General features: G+C 42.7%; 1 protein-coding gene across 37 annotated transcripts in view; it reads right to left on the bottom strand.

Annotated features, from left to right (window-relative positions):
- Positions 1-18,381, bottom strand: part of MAP2 (microtubule associated protein 2) — a 229,008-nt gene that overhangs the window by 33,487 nt on the left and 177,140 nt on the right. For 11 of the 37 annotated variants that reach the window (XM_063342104.1, XM_063342119.1, XM_063342112.1 and 8 more), the window contains 4 exons: positions 17,405-17,518; positions 14,942-15,019; positions 6,329-6,586; positions 155-3,967 (listed from right to left, as the gene is read on the bottom strand). In XM_063342104.1, coding sequence (XP_063198174.1) covers positions 155-3,967; positions 6,329-6,586; positions 14,942-15,019; positions 17,405-17,518 — 4,263 coding nt within the window. The remainder of the gene's footprint in view (positions 1-154; positions 3,968-6,328; positions 6,587-14,941; positions 15,020-17,404; positions 17,519-18,381) is intronic. The other 26 variants (XM_063342122.1, XM_063342134.1, XM_063342135.1 and 23 more) reach the window with 11 other exon arrangements.

Here is an 18,381-nt window from a genome sequence, read left to right as displayed (position 1 = left end):
AGAGCAGATGGATTAATAAAAAAAGGCAGACTATTTTACCATTTTTCTGAAACATGCCGAGATTACTATTACAACTATAATAATTTTTGTGTTTGATCATTATGATTTGGAAGCAAAAATATTTAACAGACAAAACAGAAAGGATAATGCACACCTTGAGTATCTGCCCAGAGACTGTCTGTGTCCATGATGGAGTCATCGATTGTTGTTTCATCTTTGTAATCATCACATGTCTCTGTCTTGTAGTCGGTGAGCAGGATTTCTTCTCTCTGGGGTGAAGCAGGAGCTTCGGGGGAGCCCTCCTTGGGCTCCACTTGAATGTCAGCCACTTCCTCAACCTCCAGCTCCTCTTCAGCCTGGGAGTCCCCTGTTTCAATGTCTTCCTGCTGAGTAGCAGCAAAGCGCACGCTGTGGGAAGCAGATTCGCCCTCATCAACTGTTGTCTGCACCACTGTGATAAAGTCATCCTCTACTGTCACCACGGATTCAATGATGCCTTTCAGTTCAGGCAGTGCTTCTGGGCTGCCCTTGGCTAGCATTTCTTCACCAGTAGGTTTCCCAAAGTCTACTTCTGGGGGCATTTCTGATATAAGATGCTGTTTATCCTCTTCCTTTTCTTCTTGACCTACTTCTACCTCTTCTTCCTCACATTCTTCCCCTTTTGTGGCCCCAGCTTCCACTTCATATGGCAGCACCTTTTGGATTTCCGTAGGTTTCACAGCTGTATCGGGAATCTTTTCAGTTCCTTCTGCAGGCTGTGGTATGCTCTCCATCTGAATCTCAGCAGGCTCTTCCTGGAGAGGCTCAGCTTTTGGGTGGAGGGGCTCCATAGAAGGTTCCTTTGCTGGTAACTGTGCAGGTGTCTCTTCCCCAGGCACGGGAGGTTTTGGAGGTTCTGCTTTGATATCCTCTGGTTTCAAGGACTCTCCATTCAAACCTTCTTGGGCTTGATCATGCTCTCCGCTAGATTCATAAGATTCCTCTTTATCAACTGCTTCTTGATGTACCAGATCGGGCTTAGTCACCTTTTCCTTAATTTCTGTTTCAGACAGTTTGGTGCTGTCCTTCACATAACTAGGCTCGGTCTTGGAAAGTACATCTGCATCCTTTGCTTCTCTGGACAAGATGGTCTGATCTTTCTGTTGAGTATCTTTGGGTTCAGGCTCTCCTCTTTTAACAGAGGCTTTGTCCTTCCCTGAAGGGAGAGAAACAACCTCACTGATCTTAGTATCTAACTGACTCTGATATTCTTGGTCAGCTCTCCTTGCAGCCACTTCCAAATCGTGCTTTATAGCATTGTAATCTGGTTTTATTGGAGCTTCTATCTCAGCTATTTCAGGAACAACGCTAAGAATCTTCTCCTCCTTCTCCATCAACAAAGAAACAGCATCCTTTTCTATTGCTGTCTCTGAAGCTGATATTCTGTCATACGTGGTATCATCGGTTACGTGAACTTTATCAGCCACACTTTCTTCTTTCATTTCTAAGATTGCCTCAGGTCTTGTCTTCTCTGGCTCTGCACCTTTAATGGGATAGACCTCTTTAGAGTCAACTTGATCTTCACTTTTTTCTAGCACCGTATCCAGCTTCTCTTTTTTCTCCTGCTCAAAGTCCCTTGCCAGAATGGACTCACCGGTGGCATGCTGACCTAGGTCTTTTTCACCTAGGAATTCTTCTTTCGATTTTTCAGCTGCTGCCAACTTCACTTCTATTAAAGACAGGTCAGGAGCCAGGCCACGTCTCAGTTTTTCATCTGTGCCTTCGTAAAAGGGACAGGTTTCGCTTGTTAAATTCTCACTGTCCTGAACTGGAGAAGGGAGTGGGACTGTGTACTTATTGAAAACACAGTAGCCCAAGTCTTCTAGTTGACTTTCAGCTTTTAGAGTTACATGGTTTTCATCTGTCACAGGTGGCAGGGCTGTGCTGCTGCCTTCCAAAACAGTATCAGAAGGAACTGACTTCTTTTGTGCCATCTCAGCATCTGCACTCACAGAGGCTAATCTGGATCTTGTCCCTGCTAAGTCTAACATTTCAGGCAGGTCAGGAGCCAGGACAGACCCATTTTTGTAATATTCTTTGGCCAGGAAAGGTGATTCGACTAAGGTCTCAGGCTGGACTTTTTCTTCTGCCATTGCTTTTTCATCTTCGATGTGCTCATCTTCCTCTCTACTATCAATGGGGAAGCAGGGGGCCTTCTCCAATGCTGGTGTGGTTGCTGGCAAGTAGTCATCACCTTCGTCCATACTTCCACTAGTGTTAGTTAGGATATCTGAAGCGAGGGGAGAAAGATCATGTGCACGACCAAAGCTAAATCCTAGAGCTATTGAATCCAGGCAGGACATGGGCAAGTTAATAGACATACTTCTCTGTTCAATGGCAGATCTCCCCCCAAGCCCCAAGCTCCTGCTCAGAGTTAGGTCATCTTTATTTTTACTGTGGAGTTCTCTCTTATCCCCATAGACTTTGGGGTCAATAGTGAACATTCTTTCTGTTGGGGAACTTGGTTCTTCAGATTTGTCTGGTGTAAAGCTCTGAGCCAGGGTACTGTATCCTATTTCCCGAGCAGGCCCACTCTGCTGCTGATCCAATTCTGTCTGTAATTCTTCCTCCTCTTCCTCTTTGTCTTCAGGTATCAGACGATCTGTCTGATAAGGCTCATACACACTCTCTTTAGTGTCACTTAGCTCATAGTAATCACTGCCTTGTTTCAGAGCATCTGCTTTGAAGGCTTCCTCTTTCAGAGCAGAGGTTTCAAAATACTTCGACATTCCTGATTGATCCTCCTCTTCTTTCATCTGATGAGGAGCTGAAACACTTGTCTTATCCTCCTTAGTATCTTTTTTAACATCTTTCTCTTGAAAAAGTTCTGGAGTAGGGGTCTTGTCAGTAGTTAAGCTTGGTGCCACAGGGGCTTTCTCTGTTATTCTGGATAACTGAGCGGTATCAGGGTGCTCTGCTGTTTTCTCAAGGGTCAGTTCATGGCTTAACTTGGCTGGGGACACCTGCGTTCTTGGCTGGACCTCCTCTTTCATGTCTACTGTTGCTGGGAGCCCACTTTGGTCCATTTCTTTTTCTGCTTTGAGATTATCAGGTGACTTTTTAGCTTCATCATCCTTTTGAAAATCAGCTTTGTCTAGGGAAAGTGCCTTAACTTCATCTTTTGTGGTAAATTTACCATCATCTAATATTCGAGCCTCCCCTTTATCATAGAAGTCATACCTTTCTTCCTCATCACTCTCATCCTTGGTCATGTCCTTTTCCTCCCCCCATGCAGGGATTTTCTGGGTGCTTGGTGTCTTCAGGCCATCTACAGTTACTGATGAGACTTCTTGCAGAGCTAGTGTCCTGTCTCTGTGGATCTGTTCATCTTTAGTGAGATCTTTGGCAGACAGTTGGTCAGCGGGTTCCAATTTCGTTTTGGAACTGTCTTTGAGTGGAAGCTCCTGGGGGACAGCGGGAGATGGGCCTGAAGGAAGTTCACTTTTGGCTGCTTCTGCCTTGGGTTCTGATAGCAACAGAGAACTTTCACCATGGCTCATGGCAAGATCTTGGACATCTTTAAGGTCGTCTTTAAATTTCATAGACATAACTTGGTTGGATGATGAGGGCATATCTGCAGTCCTTTCTTCTGTTTTGCACCCTTTAGGCAGTTCAGAGGACAAGTCCTTTTGTTCTTGAGAAGCAGGAGGCTTGGCAGCAGGTTCTGCAAAACTGGCTTCCCCTTTCTTTTGTGATTCAGTTTCCAGGATCTGTTCTGATAGAGGTGAAGGCATTTTTTCTTTGTCTTTGCTCTTTTTATCTATAGCCTCTGTTTTTGCTGGCTGTGGAACTAAGGCATCGTGTTTAGGTTGCTCATCAGTCTTACTGTCTTTCACAGATTCATGCTGCTTTGTGTCTAATGGTTCTGCTGTGAAAGGGCGTGCGCCCTCCTGGACACGGAATTCCATCTTCGTGGCTGCAAGTAAATCTGAAGTAGTTTGTTTGGGTTTGGTAACAAAATTATTTAAAGCACTTACAGGCAGGCAGTCATGTGGCTTACAACAACATCCTGGTATGAATGATGGAGAGGAGAGGGAGAAAGATGGAAACATGCAGCAAGGCCATCCACCTAGAAATCTGCTTTAAAGTGTTAAAACCCAGTTTCCTTTCAATATATGAGGTTTTACAGTGAAAATGTGAGTTGCACACATATAAATATGTGACCACTGAAATGAGATGATTTAATATGATTTCCTCATCTTCATGGTTTGTATACAACAGTAAAACCACAAGTAATCCTCACTTCATTGGTATGCTTTACTGGACACTCTAACTTGTGTTAGTTTTGAGTTAATGAAATCTGCAAGATTAAGTCCAATCAGTAGTATCTTTGTATGTTGCTGATATTTTAAAGATACATAGTTATACATTTCTTTATCTATTTTACTTTTTTTCTTTTACATGCAGGCTAAACTAAAGAAATGCATATAAAAGGTTTTGCAAGTGTCAGAAGAGGCTGGGTTTTTAACTGTACCAACTTTTGGCATTTACTGTTTGGCAAATGACAAAAATCTCACTGCTGTCATGAAACCAGTTTGTGTAAATCAGCAACAGAGCTATTAATAGTCCTAGATCTTGAAGGTCTGGTCTTCAAAATGGCCAGCCATCTTCAGCTGTAACTCAAGTCAAACAACACTTGGCATGCTTCAGTGACTGTAGATCAGGCCCTAATTAAGTTAATTTGAAACTAAAAATGCTACTCTTACAGTCTGCCACTATATTTTTAGGGACTAATACCTAGTTAAGTTTTTTTTATACACTCGCTGTTAATCATTAATAGCTTGTTCTTTTTTTAATATCCTATGGAAAATTATGATTCCTATCATATGGAAAACTTCCTGTTATGGAAAATACGAAGAGAGATACTGCAGAATGTGACAGAACTTTCTGCAGTAATCTGTAAAAAAAATTTTATTATTTTTTTCTAAAGATTGTTACAACAAGCATTGGGCCAACTCTGAATCTCCTCATCTCCGATTTAAAGTCCATGGAGCCATCTCTTTGCTCTGACGAATATGAATTTTTCAAAACAATTAGTATCAAAGTATTGGCCATTCTTGAAACAGCTGGATACGGTAACATTTAGTTAAAAAGCAACTGCCATTCTAAACTCTACAGGTATAAAAAACAGAGGCCTACAAGTCCAGTAATTTTACTCCTTTATGTTTTTACATTTGATGACTTACTTGCAAACTCTATGAATTATAAAAACACGGCCATTGAGCTGATGTCATCCTCATTTCACAGAAATTAAATAGCTACTGACTTTCTTTACGTATCCTACTGTGCATCTTACTGTAGTGCAAATGAATAATACCAGTGGTATCAAAACATATTCTGACTGCCAAAGGCATTTAATATTCTTTAGCTGGTCCAGCCACAACACCAGCCTCCCAGATGCAGCGTTTCTCAGCCAGGTATTGCACGGGTACATCACTACCCCATATAATGGGTCTTTACACCTTGTTGCACTGGCTGAAGAGAAATACCATTAAAAGGAAAATCCTGAAGCCTAGTTCTTACATACTGAAAGGCAATAAATTGCAGTAAATATTTTGTTCAGTAAGCAGATCAGAACTTCACCCTATGCGCCCAATCCTAAACTTCACTATGAAGGCAAACATCCCAGTGGAAGTGATGGAGGTTTTGCCTGACCAAGGCTCTCCAGCAGGGTTAAACTTTTGTAATAAGGTAAGACACAAAAAATCAGAGTTCTGGCAATGATCGAGGAGAGGAGGGGTGGACTGCAATGAATGGCAAGGATATGACATAAGAAGCAATAGCTTTAGGGAAGCTAAACCAGAATGCACTGAAGCACACACACAAAAACAAAAACCAAACAAAGAACCTGCACACTGCAAACGAAAACATTTCTACAGTTTAAGCCTCTTTATGTCATAGTCAAAGTCAATAAATCCACTTTTTGAAAGCAAAGCAGATGAATCTCTGCACCGAAAAGAAAAAAATATACATAGATTAGCAATGTGACTGGCAAACACATCTGAGATGCGGGAAAAAGGTTTACACGGAGGAATCAGCTTAGCTGCAAAGCGTATTTTATCATGGCAAAGTAAAAAATCAGGAATCAGCCGCAGCGGTGGGAAACCATGTTGTCATACAGCACCTATGCAATCATATGATCTGCTACACACTCTTCAAGCATAATAAGAGCAGTCATACTAATAAATGGGAAGAACAGGAAATGAAACAGCCTTGGAAAGCACTGGAGAAAGCTGGAGGAGGACTGGCCAGCAGCAAACACATGCAAACCTAAGGAGGACACACACACCTCCCTCAGCTGAGGAAGGGGAGGTGTCTGCTGGGGGCTGTTGCACCACAACTGCGACACTCTCCCTGCTGGATGCCGCTCTGGGCGCTTTGTCTTCACCACACACTTTGGCCTCCACACCAGAATCCGACTGACCCTCACAGAGGCCCTTTGCCTGGTCCAAAGGCTCAATGGGCCCGTGCTCTTTCCCCAGTTGCTTCCCAGGAAGAGCAGCAGGTTTCACTTCCACAGCCATCGCACTCTTTACTGGTTCTTCTTCTTGGGAATGGAAAAAGGAGGCGACATCAACACCAACAGTAAACAGCAAGCACCCAGCTCAACAGGACTGCTTTTGCATAACACTTTCAGCTCTGAACATTTTAGATTTAAGCGTGTCAAAGGACTGCTAGTATCCAGCCCATTTTAGTCATTGTGGAACTGAATTTTCCTTAGGGAAAAAAACCAAACAAACAATCAAACAAATCTATCTCCGCCAGAAAAGCATGTTTCTGCTGTAAAATGAGAGCTGAAAGTGTTTTACAGGTATACCTCTCCCAGAGATGACTGTGGATCAAATATTCATTGCAAATGGAGATGGTACTGAATGATGGATGGCCTTGACAACACCAATGCATCAACAAGCTCAAAATACACCGATATTTTTCTGATAAATGTGCTGTTTAATCCAGTACAAGACATTCAGTTGAGGTGGAGGAAGTTATGAGGCATTGATTTCTTTCCACTGACCTTGGCAATACTGACTGCTAAATGCCAGCAAATCAATCTACCACATGGATCCTGCATTTGGCAAAATATTGAGCCACTTCCATAGTCTTAATAAGCCTTGTGCATAGCTGATAACTAATGGTTTCACAAGAATTCAGTCAAGATACCTACACTGAGCAGGTTTATAAACAGTTTCTCCTTCAGGCTGCCTGACAGCTGAACTCCGTATGTGAAAATCATAGATTTAACACAAGGACTCTTCATTTTCTTTTCTGTTGCCCCACTAGCCCCAAGCTCCTCGACACCAATTACGTCAAAAAAACCCAATGAGTGCAATATAACTATTTGTTCATCTGAATTTCTAAAATACATCACCCAGTCTATGGGCTGTCAGGATCAGTACAGTAGTAGCAAGAGCTTCCTCTACTTACGCCATGGCCGAGGACTGATTAGCAAAAATCTCCATTCTGGACGGTATTCCCGCCACTGCTACTCAGACAGAATATTACTGTGTGCTATCAGTATCCCTTCTGATAAGAAGTCAGGATTAAGTGTGAAACCTTTGATTCGGCAACATACTTAAGCGGTTGACCAGCAGCCACGCTGCAGTCAACCTGATGAGCCCCCTGGGTTTGATGTGTGTCCTCGTGCTTAAGGACCTTGCTGAATCAGACTCAGAACAAAGTGGCTGTATCCAGACTCTTGGGATTCAAGTACAAGGGCTTCATTTTTCACCTGAGACTGGCCCAGTTAAAACCAGACAGTCAATCATGCGCCTCAGTTCTGGCCTTTAAAGAGTGGTTTAAGGAACACAAACATTACTTGAGGCTGAGAAAATATCACTATGTAAAGTACAACACATTATTAATAACATATAAAAATGTAAATAAGGTTAGATACTGTATCTTAAATGAACAGAAGCCAGAAGATTCAGAATCGGAACTGGACGGATGCCTGAGTGTTACAGGGATACTGACACACGGGCAGATTGTAAAAGCAGCCTGGCAGAACAGTAGGCGTCCAGCCACAAGAGGCCCTGACTTGAATAACTTGCTTTACTTTTCTTTTTCCAATTTTATGTGGTTTTGTACGTGCATCCCTTTCAATCAAAAAATTTTAAGGAAAGCCTCTCATTTTACTCTGAGCAATTTCAGGTATACACCTCCATTTCCTGAGACACTTCACACAATGCCACATGATTAAAACTAATTACTCACCAAAGTAGAAAGTTATCCCTGACTTAAAGAAGGAATCCTACAGACTCCCTTTGTGCAGCAGACTCTTCTATGCCAAACAGGCTGCTTGCTTACAGCCAGCAAGCGAGGAGGGCTGTTTCATAATGCCTGTCTTTTCACTGATGATCCCACTTATTTCCCTTTTTTTTTTCCTCATAGATCTGAGGAAATAGATCCTCATAGTCCTGAGATCTTACACTTTCAGCAGAGGTAGGTGCATATAACCGAAAAGGAAGGCGCCCACGAATAACCAGCCCAGGAGAGCTGCTGAGTACAGCTGTAGGCACCCAGCTGTAGTAGGGCTACTCCTGTGATTTTCTGTCTCCCCTCGCTTCAGGCAGGCGTGCTGGCACTGACAACCTTCAACTGTTAGCATTGATCCCTTTCTGGTGCTGTTGCAGTATTATGCTACATTATCCTGTTAATTCTGAACAGCTCTGGTTTTGAGCCAGTGAGCAATTTCAGGTCTACGCGTCCATCTTCCTGAGACACAAACCCTTAGAGGATTCAGTACTCTCTTTAACTTCAGCTCCTGTGTTCCAAGGTTGAGTTACTCAAACGGTGTGAGATGAAACATGATCTATTTTGCCTTGGAGAAGAAGTCATCATCCCTGTTAGCCACCGAAATAGATTCTCCCTTGATTCCTCAAACGCCATTTCACTCTGATGTAACCCATGCTGACTGAATAATGCTGATGTGCTCAGGCCATAGAAAAAGAGGTTACAGAAACGCAGTAATAGTAAACTTTTTTTTTCTCCTCGTTTGCAGTCAGCTGACACAACGTTAACTGGATGTATCCACAAAAAATCTGCAGATCAAACATGACCCAGTACTTCCTGAAGTCACCTGTGTATATTGGGGTAAAAACTGATTTCCTTTGCCTACTAGAGAATTAAAGACCTTCCACAGCTAGCTTTGGCACAGGCATGGGTTTTTTTCTCCATTGTGTTAACAACTGACTTACCTCCAATAACAATCTTTTGGCCTATTTTGCACACTGTTCCTGGCACACAGAACAAATTAGTTTACACTTCCTTTAACTAGCTGCTCCTTTTGCTTCTGCTACAGGCCAGGCTGGCAGACCAAGAGCCTGATTTAAGCAGGAACCATGGTTTCACTGACCCCACAGTTGCATTCACTGCTCACGCTGCAGCTCCACTTTGAGATGGAGAGACTCTGGAGGGGCATCACTTCCATGTGGGGAGAAAACACAGCTAGGTTTCCCTCCCCAGAAAGCAGCAATCCCAGGCACATACATAATGGAATGGATGGCAGGTGGGTAGAGGGGAAGAGGAACAAAATGGGACCATGCTCAGTTCACCTTCATCATGGCCCAACAAGACCACCGTGCTCTTCACTGTGGCACTGGGACGTGTACTAGAGCCAGCCCACTCCGAGCTGAACAAAGGGTGTTCATAGTACTCCTCATCCGAATTGTAGGGCTCATCATCGGGCACAGACACTGAAATGGAGGGGGTCAGCTGTCTACGCCACTCCCTGCCGGCAGCAGGCCCGCAGCCGGGGCAGCGGTGCATCGGCCCCACCTTATCCTCCGCCCCTTCATCTACGAACAGACACACACAGACAAAAACTGCAGGAGAGACAGACAGACAGAGAAAAGGCAAGACAGGACGGACACATGCAGTAGCAACACTAGCCACTATGGCACACAGCAGAGTGGGTGAAAGCAGCCAGGGTACGGGTTAATGCAGGACGGAGCGATGTGGCAGCTGGGCATTTTAACACATGAGCCATGTACGTGGTGTTTCCTACACTGCTTATGAACATCAGAAACCAACCTTTGGAGTAAGTGAATTTCAAAACTATACACTTATTATCTGGAGGAATACATACTGTGCACAAACCACCTCTCACAAGCTGCACTGATCCTCACAGGTACTGTACAGCTGACTGTACAGCTGCATTAAAACCCTCTCAAGTATCCCAACACAGCTGTATCCCTCATAGTCATCAGGCAAAGTACTTGAAAGTATAAATTTTAAAAAGCCCTTTAATTAAAAAGCAATAAAGCAGCCTACGCTTTGGTCCATGGTGGTTTTCTCTCTCATTGTATCTATTTCAAAATTCCCCACGTTCTTCTTTTCCCTATAAAAAACATCTAAACAACAACAAAAAACCCTTCCCCAAATAACTAGCTACCTTTTTTCCCCACTCACAGCAATCTCTATTAGTAGCTCCAATATGTATCATTATGCTGCAAAAGGAAGATTATCCATGTTTAAGATTCTGTGACAGCCCTGGGGCTGGCCAGCACCGAAGGTATGCTACGTGCACCTCTGCACACACGCAAATACCACCATGGAACTTGGTCCAAGAGAACAGTTCTCACAATTTCTTTCAGGGCACAAAGAGTGCCTGAATCACCGATAGTTTAGTTGCTTCGCTCTTGTAGTGGAATCCAAATATGCTTAGGAGAGGTAGGTGTGGAAAGATAAGCTGGCAACCTGCCTCTGGCAAACGGAAAGGTCTGCAGAGCACGGCAATAGGAAATGACACAGGTCTGATCCTGAGCTTCCCACCTTTCCCTAGTACTTAAGAGCTGGCCACAAGGTTGCAGGGAAACATCTTGATCCACTTGCAATGCAGAACCTGTGGATTTCCTCTCCATAGAAGCTCTACAAAATTCAATGACAGATTGGAGGGGGCTCATAGTTTGCAAAAGGCTGGTTACAGGGGGTGAGGACACGTCTCAGGATGTGAGACCAGGAACCAACTCCCTCCTAAGCCTCAGAAGATTCAAAACTACAACTCCTGCTTCTTTGCCTCACACTAGTCCACGTATTGCCGTGGACAAGAGTGGAAACGGTTGATGCAGTCACCATCTCTTCTGCTGGAACTGGGACATTGTGGAGAAAAGAACAGAAGGCTGATACGGTCAGAAGCGGAACATGGAGGAGGAGGGCGCGCAGAAGGGAAGGCTCTCCTTCCAGCTGTGGGTTGTATTTAGCCAAGGGCACGTCAGAAGTAAAAGGCATCAACAAGAGCGAAGACAAAACCCCAGGACTTCTCTATACTGACGCAAACAAGGCTGAAAATTCCTTCTTTATAAGCTCTGAATAGATTGTAGGCAAGAAAACACAGGCCCTGCCTCTGCTTCTTAAAACTACAGAAACTGCAACAGTAAAAATGCTTAATACGTATTATTGTGACGGTCCAAAATCATCAGCAAAGCCTAGTATTGTCTGCGGCCGTTATGTCTGTGGCTATTGCAGATTTACATTGTTTATTTATCAGTTTTAATAAAGATATTTTCAAAATTACTCCAGATAATTTCATTAACAGGATAATGATGTCTTTAAAGGAGGATATGCTTTTATTTCAGCAAAACGAAAAATCCTTTCTTTGTTATTCTAGCCCCTTCTAATAACCCTTTTTCATCTCAAAGCGTGGGAAAAATCCCCAATGTATTTTAAAGTCCAAGATTAAAATCACTTCTCACAAAGACTAATTCTGCTTTAGCTTCCAGGTATCTTTTGAAAATGCCTTTCAAGAAGTAATTTTCACTCTGAGTAGATCCATTTTTATAGGACACTTGGTTCCTTTCAGTTTGCAAAATACTCCTCTATTTGGTATATAAAGCCTAATCTGAAATGCCTATTTCAAAATGGAAGACAGTCCATCAAAGGCATCCTTCTATCTTGTAACATTTAGAAAAATTTTTGCATGAAGACTGTGTTGACCATTGTCAAAAGGCGCAGAGCACAAAAGAAATGCCAAGTTGGCAAGAGAATATCACATCAGCCCTGCAGGACCAGATACAACTGACAAAAGGATTTGACGGTGCAAGGGAAAATTTCATTTCCTGAGCAAAATTATGTTACCATCGTTGAAATAAATGAAATAATTTCAATAAGGCAAATTAGTTATCTTACCTTCTGCAGCAGTAAAAAGGAACAGGCTCATCTGAATGTTTTTTCTCCAGACAAACGAAAGAAAGAAATCTACATCCACCGGCTCCTTTCTCTCACAAAATACGCTTGACCCACAAACCTCTCTGTCTTTTCTACCTTTTTTTTTTTTTTTAATTTGTATTTGCTGCATGGCTGGCCACATCCACCTTTGTCATGTCTACAACAGTGATTTCCTCCCCACTATGACTGAAGGAAGTCTCTTTTGGATTCAGAGCAATGCGACACACACTGACAAGTGCATTAGGAAAATGTTCTAAGAGGAGGGGGGGAAAAAAGGAGGCCTGAGATAGGTACACACACCACGTGCTCAGCTATTTTTGTTCAACAACTGTAGAACTGCATTAAATAAATTGTATTCTACTGAGCAGAAAGACAGACAGACAACGTAAACGTGCATGAGGATGAACAGCCAGATGGTATAGGGAACGGAAGGTTTAAACAAGTACAGCAAAACTGGGTCAAACTCTACTGAGGCAAACTCTTCTGAATGGGGGCTTTGCCTGAATGAAAACGACAGGTCTGGCTCACTCAAAAGCCCAACTTACCCACAGAAAACAAGGACCACACCTTCTAACACAGAGCAGAACACATGACTTCTAACTACATTGAATTGACAACACTGATATTTGGGGAAAAAACACCATAATACACTTCTGGTGAAATTTTTTTCAAGAAGTTCCTTCTGTTCATCAGCCGACTCCACTGTGATTTCCAGTTTCAGAGCCAGACATAAAGAAGCAGCTCCCAACAGAGTTCACTAATGACTCAGCACATCATTTCTGTCCACACGTCCCCTATAAGCCTACACTTTTGGGATTTACACAGGCCATCTGCTCCGAAAAATGAAGAGTTGAATCAAAATCTTGTATTGAAAAAGTCTCTTTTGAGTAATGCTAAAGGAAATTATTTGAATGTTTTTAAAAATGGTGGAACTGTGTAAATCATCAAGACGTCTCTCAAATACTGACCTTTCAGTCCTCGCTACCACCCCTGTGGAGTAGGTAAGTGCGTGCTATTACATTAACTCAATTCGACATGCAAGGGAAGAGGAAAAACAACTCTGTGATGTGACTTGCTGAGTCATATGCACAGCTGGGAACAGCAGAGTCCGGTAGCTCTTAACAGCCTCGAGTTGTATAGAGTTTTGCCACCTTTTTGTGTTAATACAACCAGCTAAATGGTTTACATTTGCTGAGGGAGCAATCTACGACCTCCTGTCAAGTAATCAATATGAGTACTTTATAAAAGCCTAAAATACACGTAAATAATACTGCTGATATAATCAGTACGCAAAGCTGATCCTCAACTAAGGATGTATGATGTAAGAACCTTGACATTGGCCCTTTATTGTGATATGAAAAAACTCAAAAAGCTTACGCTGAATTAGTCAAGTGAATTATATACTTAAAAATAGCAGTAAAACCCTCCTAAAAATTCTAAAAGCTAATGTCCTACTAGCTTCCTTTTTAGAGTGATGAGTTGAGGAACTGTTGTACTATTTTTTAAACAATGTGCAGATTTAAAAAAAAACCAAGAATCGATTAATCAGACTTTTTTTATATTGGTCACTAACTGCATCCAGTAGGTATTTCCAGTACAGTGGACTGACAAATGTTGTTAACGCAGCCTGTAATTGCATTATCTCAAAAATGACCGCAGGAGGGAATATGCCTAATTGCAGCGTCCTGATGAACTGCGAGTCAGACTATGTCAGCACATGAAATAGGAACTGCCCACTTGCAAAATTAATAGAGGCTCTGTGTTAAAATACCAACAAAGTTTGTTCGGCAGATGATATGAAATTATTTTCATGCACTTATTTAACAAAAAGAAAAAAAATGCAAAAAGAAAATCCAAGAAGGAAATAAATGGACACATAAAAATGCTATTGACATGGCAGAGTTCAACTGACAGTCCCCTGGAAATTCTGAACCCAAATCCTTCTCTCGTATCCACATGGTATGGCTCGGTTGTAATACACTGCTGTCTCCCTAAACTGATGGCCTTGATGCAGCAGTCGTCTTCTGTTGAACAAAGCACTGACGCACATGCTTCCCATTGTGACAACTTCACTGGTATTTAGGCCTCTTCTTAAAACTAAGCCAACACTTAAGTTCTTTGCTGGAGGGGATTTTAGCAGGAGGAAAACATAGTGATCATGGGCTACTGAAATTGAACATTCATTGTGCAGAACAGAGTAGAAATTTGCTTTGTGAGACTAGAATTTGACTCCCGCACTCTGTGTACAGAACCTCCAATAGACGTAAGCACTGAAGCATGAATTAGAGGTCGAAGACCAAAGACATGATCCAACTCTGAATCTCCTTGCTTTCACGCATTTAAGATTCCAAAACCGAAGTTAATGGTAATTAAAAAAAGCAGCCAAACAAACCCTAAGAAAAGAAAGATGACCCATACTGAATCATAGTGTTGGTGACCACACTGAGACAGCAGACATCTTGGCTCATATTGCATGTAACAGATAAAAGGTGAGCATCGCCATCACTTTTCTTTACTATGGATGTACTTAACATATCCTGTCAGTTACCTCTGTGCATATGTGTCTACCTCATCCATGCATTGCAGCTGGCTTGCAGATGGGGAGTTATTGCTGGGGAATGCCTTATCTGTTCACATGAAGGTGCAGACAGTATCTCCATGTTCTGATTCCCCCATCCTTTAGATTCATGTCTCATCCCTCTGCTGACAGCTCGCGATGCAACGTCCAGGAGACCCTTACCTTCCTCCAGAGCTCCAGTCTGCTCGGAAGCTGGCGACGGAGGCGGGGAAGGAGGCAGGTTGGCTGACTCTTCAACTGCTAGAAATCAAACAGTGAAAACGAGACAGAGCAATTAATTCCTGGAAGATCGATGCTTGATACAAACTGCAGTCAGCCTGTTCTGCCCAGCTGAGAGAACTATTCGATGGAGACTTGTGCCTAGCAGGTTTTCTGGTAGACCCTTTCAGAACACATGAATTTTTAAAGTTATAATAAAAGGAAGGTTTTTTTCTTTGGATGGTATGAATTCTTTTCAAAATTCTGGTCATAACTCTATGACGATATAAAAATCAAGTACGAAATTATCTTAAATCAGTACTGCCACTTAGAAAACCTACAACAACAACAACCTACAACAACAATAAAGCATCTGAGCATGAGAGATTTTATAAATTCACACTGACTATCAGAAACCAGCATCCAATCTCTCCAATTTACCCGGAATACATGAACAAAAAACATTCTGCATGCTTTTTTTTTCTTCTGCTGAATTCAAGGTTAATCACAGAATCCACACAAATATCGCTTATCTAGATACAACAGACATCAGCACAAGAACTTCTGTCAGCCACGACACACTTGTGATTCAGCTGAGCAAGGCGCAGTGAAATCTCAGATGCACTTAGACTAAATTTTAGATCCATTCCCAGTCACGAGACTGGATGCTGAAATCAGATGATGTTTTTTCAATTATTTCAATGCAAGTACAATGAAATCCTAAACAAACTGCTTCTTACATGAACTCAGCATAACCTCAGCGTCTGATTTCACACCAATCACTTTGAGATATTTTTTTTTTCTTTAAAAACAGATCCACTACTGGGGCTAAACCAATGTTCGTTTTGTTTGGGTTTTTTTAAAAAAAAAAAAAAGGAAAAAGTAACAAATCTGTATTAACAAATCTGTCCTATAAATGGCACCTCTCAACAGGCAGAGCTCAGTTTCTGATTCAGGGCTTCTTCCCAAGCATAGGAAGGCCAGTTTCAAAGCCCCAGCAGAATTTGCCAGGCCTCCTCCTATTGATTTCAGTGTGGTTTGGAAGAGACCCTTATGTGACTTGTCCTTACGATGTGCTGTCCAGGGACAGAGTATTTGTATCTTCATCACAATGCAATTCTACCTGCACTTATTTAACAGTCACCGAGCACAGGAATGGTAACACCGCCAGCTGCTCACTGAAGGCATACTTCTCACAATATTTTTAAAATGTCTTATCTAACTAGATGGAACTGAAAACCCATTTTGCCTCACCCAGGCCCCAGTGAAGCAATCTGTGCTTAAATATGTATGAAGTGTTTTGCAGAACTGGGGCCCTTCATGTAAAATTGAGTCTCTGTAAAAAAGGGAATTACCAAGCAACACATGTCCCTGATACAGTTCAGAATTAGTTCAATGAAGCAAAAGACCTTGGGAAACAAATTTCCAACAAATATTCTTAATTACTCGTTGACTTTAATTCATTCCTAAGCAGGGTCCAGCTGCTGTACCAAACAAAGCAGAGTGCCTGTGGGGAAAACACCACCAGGCATTATTTTGATTTGATCACAACGTACGTGCGCTCAGCAGAAGTTATCCTGGGGCAGGCCTGCAAGACTTGCTCTACCCCGGGACGGAGGACGGCCTTTCCCTGGCCTTTGTTGTACATGTTTTGAGCTACTGTGGAAGTTTTCTGGCATGGAGGAAGCACTGTAGGTATGAATGGCTGTATAATTACTTTTTAATTTTTGCGTACAAATATATATATACACACACACACACTTGTATTTCAGAGAGACATTTCACGTTGGAGCCAGCAGGAGGATGGGGTCCCAGTATGGGCCAGTGGCAGTGGTACCATTCCCAATCTGGACCACTGGGCGTTCGCTTCTACAAGGTGTAACTCCCTCTCCCTCAATCTCTCCTCGCCCTGCCTGGCTGCTAACCCCGCTCCCACCCTCAGCCCGTGTGCCCTGTCCCTCTGTACTGCTGTTGAGGTGCTCCTCCTCCATCGTCTCGAGTAGCCACCACCCAGCCAGCAAAGCCGCACTTTCTTTTTATATGCCTGTCCTCTAATCTTTGCCTCTTCAGACATGAATGTTTCTCTCTCACACAGCACATGGCTGAACGTGAAGGGGCTCTGAGCACTGCTGGGTCTCACCAGACGCGATGACAGAAGCACTACCACCAGTTCCATCCACAGCCGCGCCGCTCAGGAGTCAGAAACCACGTGGAGAACTGCTGTTAGAGACAGTCACAGGGCCGTGAAGAACCGGGGCAATGAGGATACAGCTATTATTAAGTGGTTCCAGCATTTATCCAGTGGTGCTGCAGTTTACCCTTGACCATAATCTATGCGAATGCACGTGTCAGTGTTTTTTTGCAGTACATATACATACAACATTTGCAGACAGGAGGATACTTTGAACATTCTTTGTCTCGTTTTACCTAAAGGTAGTGGTCCAGGCTGATCTTTGTGCTGGGCTTCTTTTTCCTGTTCGCCTTTCAGGACTGCTACAGCTTCAGCTGTTACTACTTGTACTATCCTCGCAGACACTTCTTCTGTGGCAGCAGCAAAGTTAGAAAAAAAAACAAAGGAAAATATGCTAATGAGAATGATGTTTTAAAATTATAAAGATTAGTTTAAACAATAAAAAAATGGCAGCTGACAATCCACTTTTAAAAGGTAATCTTTTTTCCCTGAAATACAGGCAAATCATTAAAAATAAAATAGAAGGACCAGATATTCCGAAGATCTCAGTGGAAAATGCTGAGTATTTATAAAAACCAGGACCTCAGCCTTTACAGTAAGATGCACAAAGCGTCATTATTAAATGCTCTTTCTGTTAGGGACAATGTGCAGCAACTGCAAAATGTTAAGATGATCATTTATTAAATGTCTCAAATTTTTTTTGCAGGTACTGTTTTGCAAACAGGGGTAGAATGGCCAGATGAATAATGGAATTTCTTGACATTTAATACATGGAGCTAGCTGCATTCTTACATGCACGTTGGATGATATTTCCCCCTCATCAGCACACAGTTAGTATGCATTAAAGGCACTTTCCAGACAGACATCTATGCTGATGAGGAGTTGAAAAAGAAGGGCTAAATAACATTTCTATGTGATTAAAAGGTATATTTTGTCCTCCTCACCCCTTTTAAGACTGCAACACAAAGCTTTATTTAAACAGCAGGCCTGAATACGATGCAGAGGGATTGCAGAGGATAGCATTTGTTTGGTGGGATGGGCTCTGCGGCCATGATCCCAGGCACAGGCCCGGCTCCTGGCCACTCGCCCTCGTTGTGCCCGGCACAGGGAAGGGGCACTCGCACGGAGGTGGCTGAGCATCGCATGCTTGACAGACCCCTTTGCTCTGCCCTCAACGCGGGGATGCCCCAGGGGGGCTGAGGAACCAGGCGCT

Source organism: Chroicocephalus ridibundus, chromosome 7 (assembly GCF_963924245.1).
Source record: "Chroicocephalus ridibundus chromosome 7, bChrRid1.1, whole genome shotgun sequence".
Taxonomy (NCBI): domain Eukaryota; kingdom Metazoa; phylum Chordata; class Aves; order Charadriiformes; family Laridae; genus Chroicocephalus; species Chroicocephalus ridibundus.
Note: the sequence above shows the minus strand (reverse complement) of the source record. Positions and strands in the feature narration are given on the sequence as shown.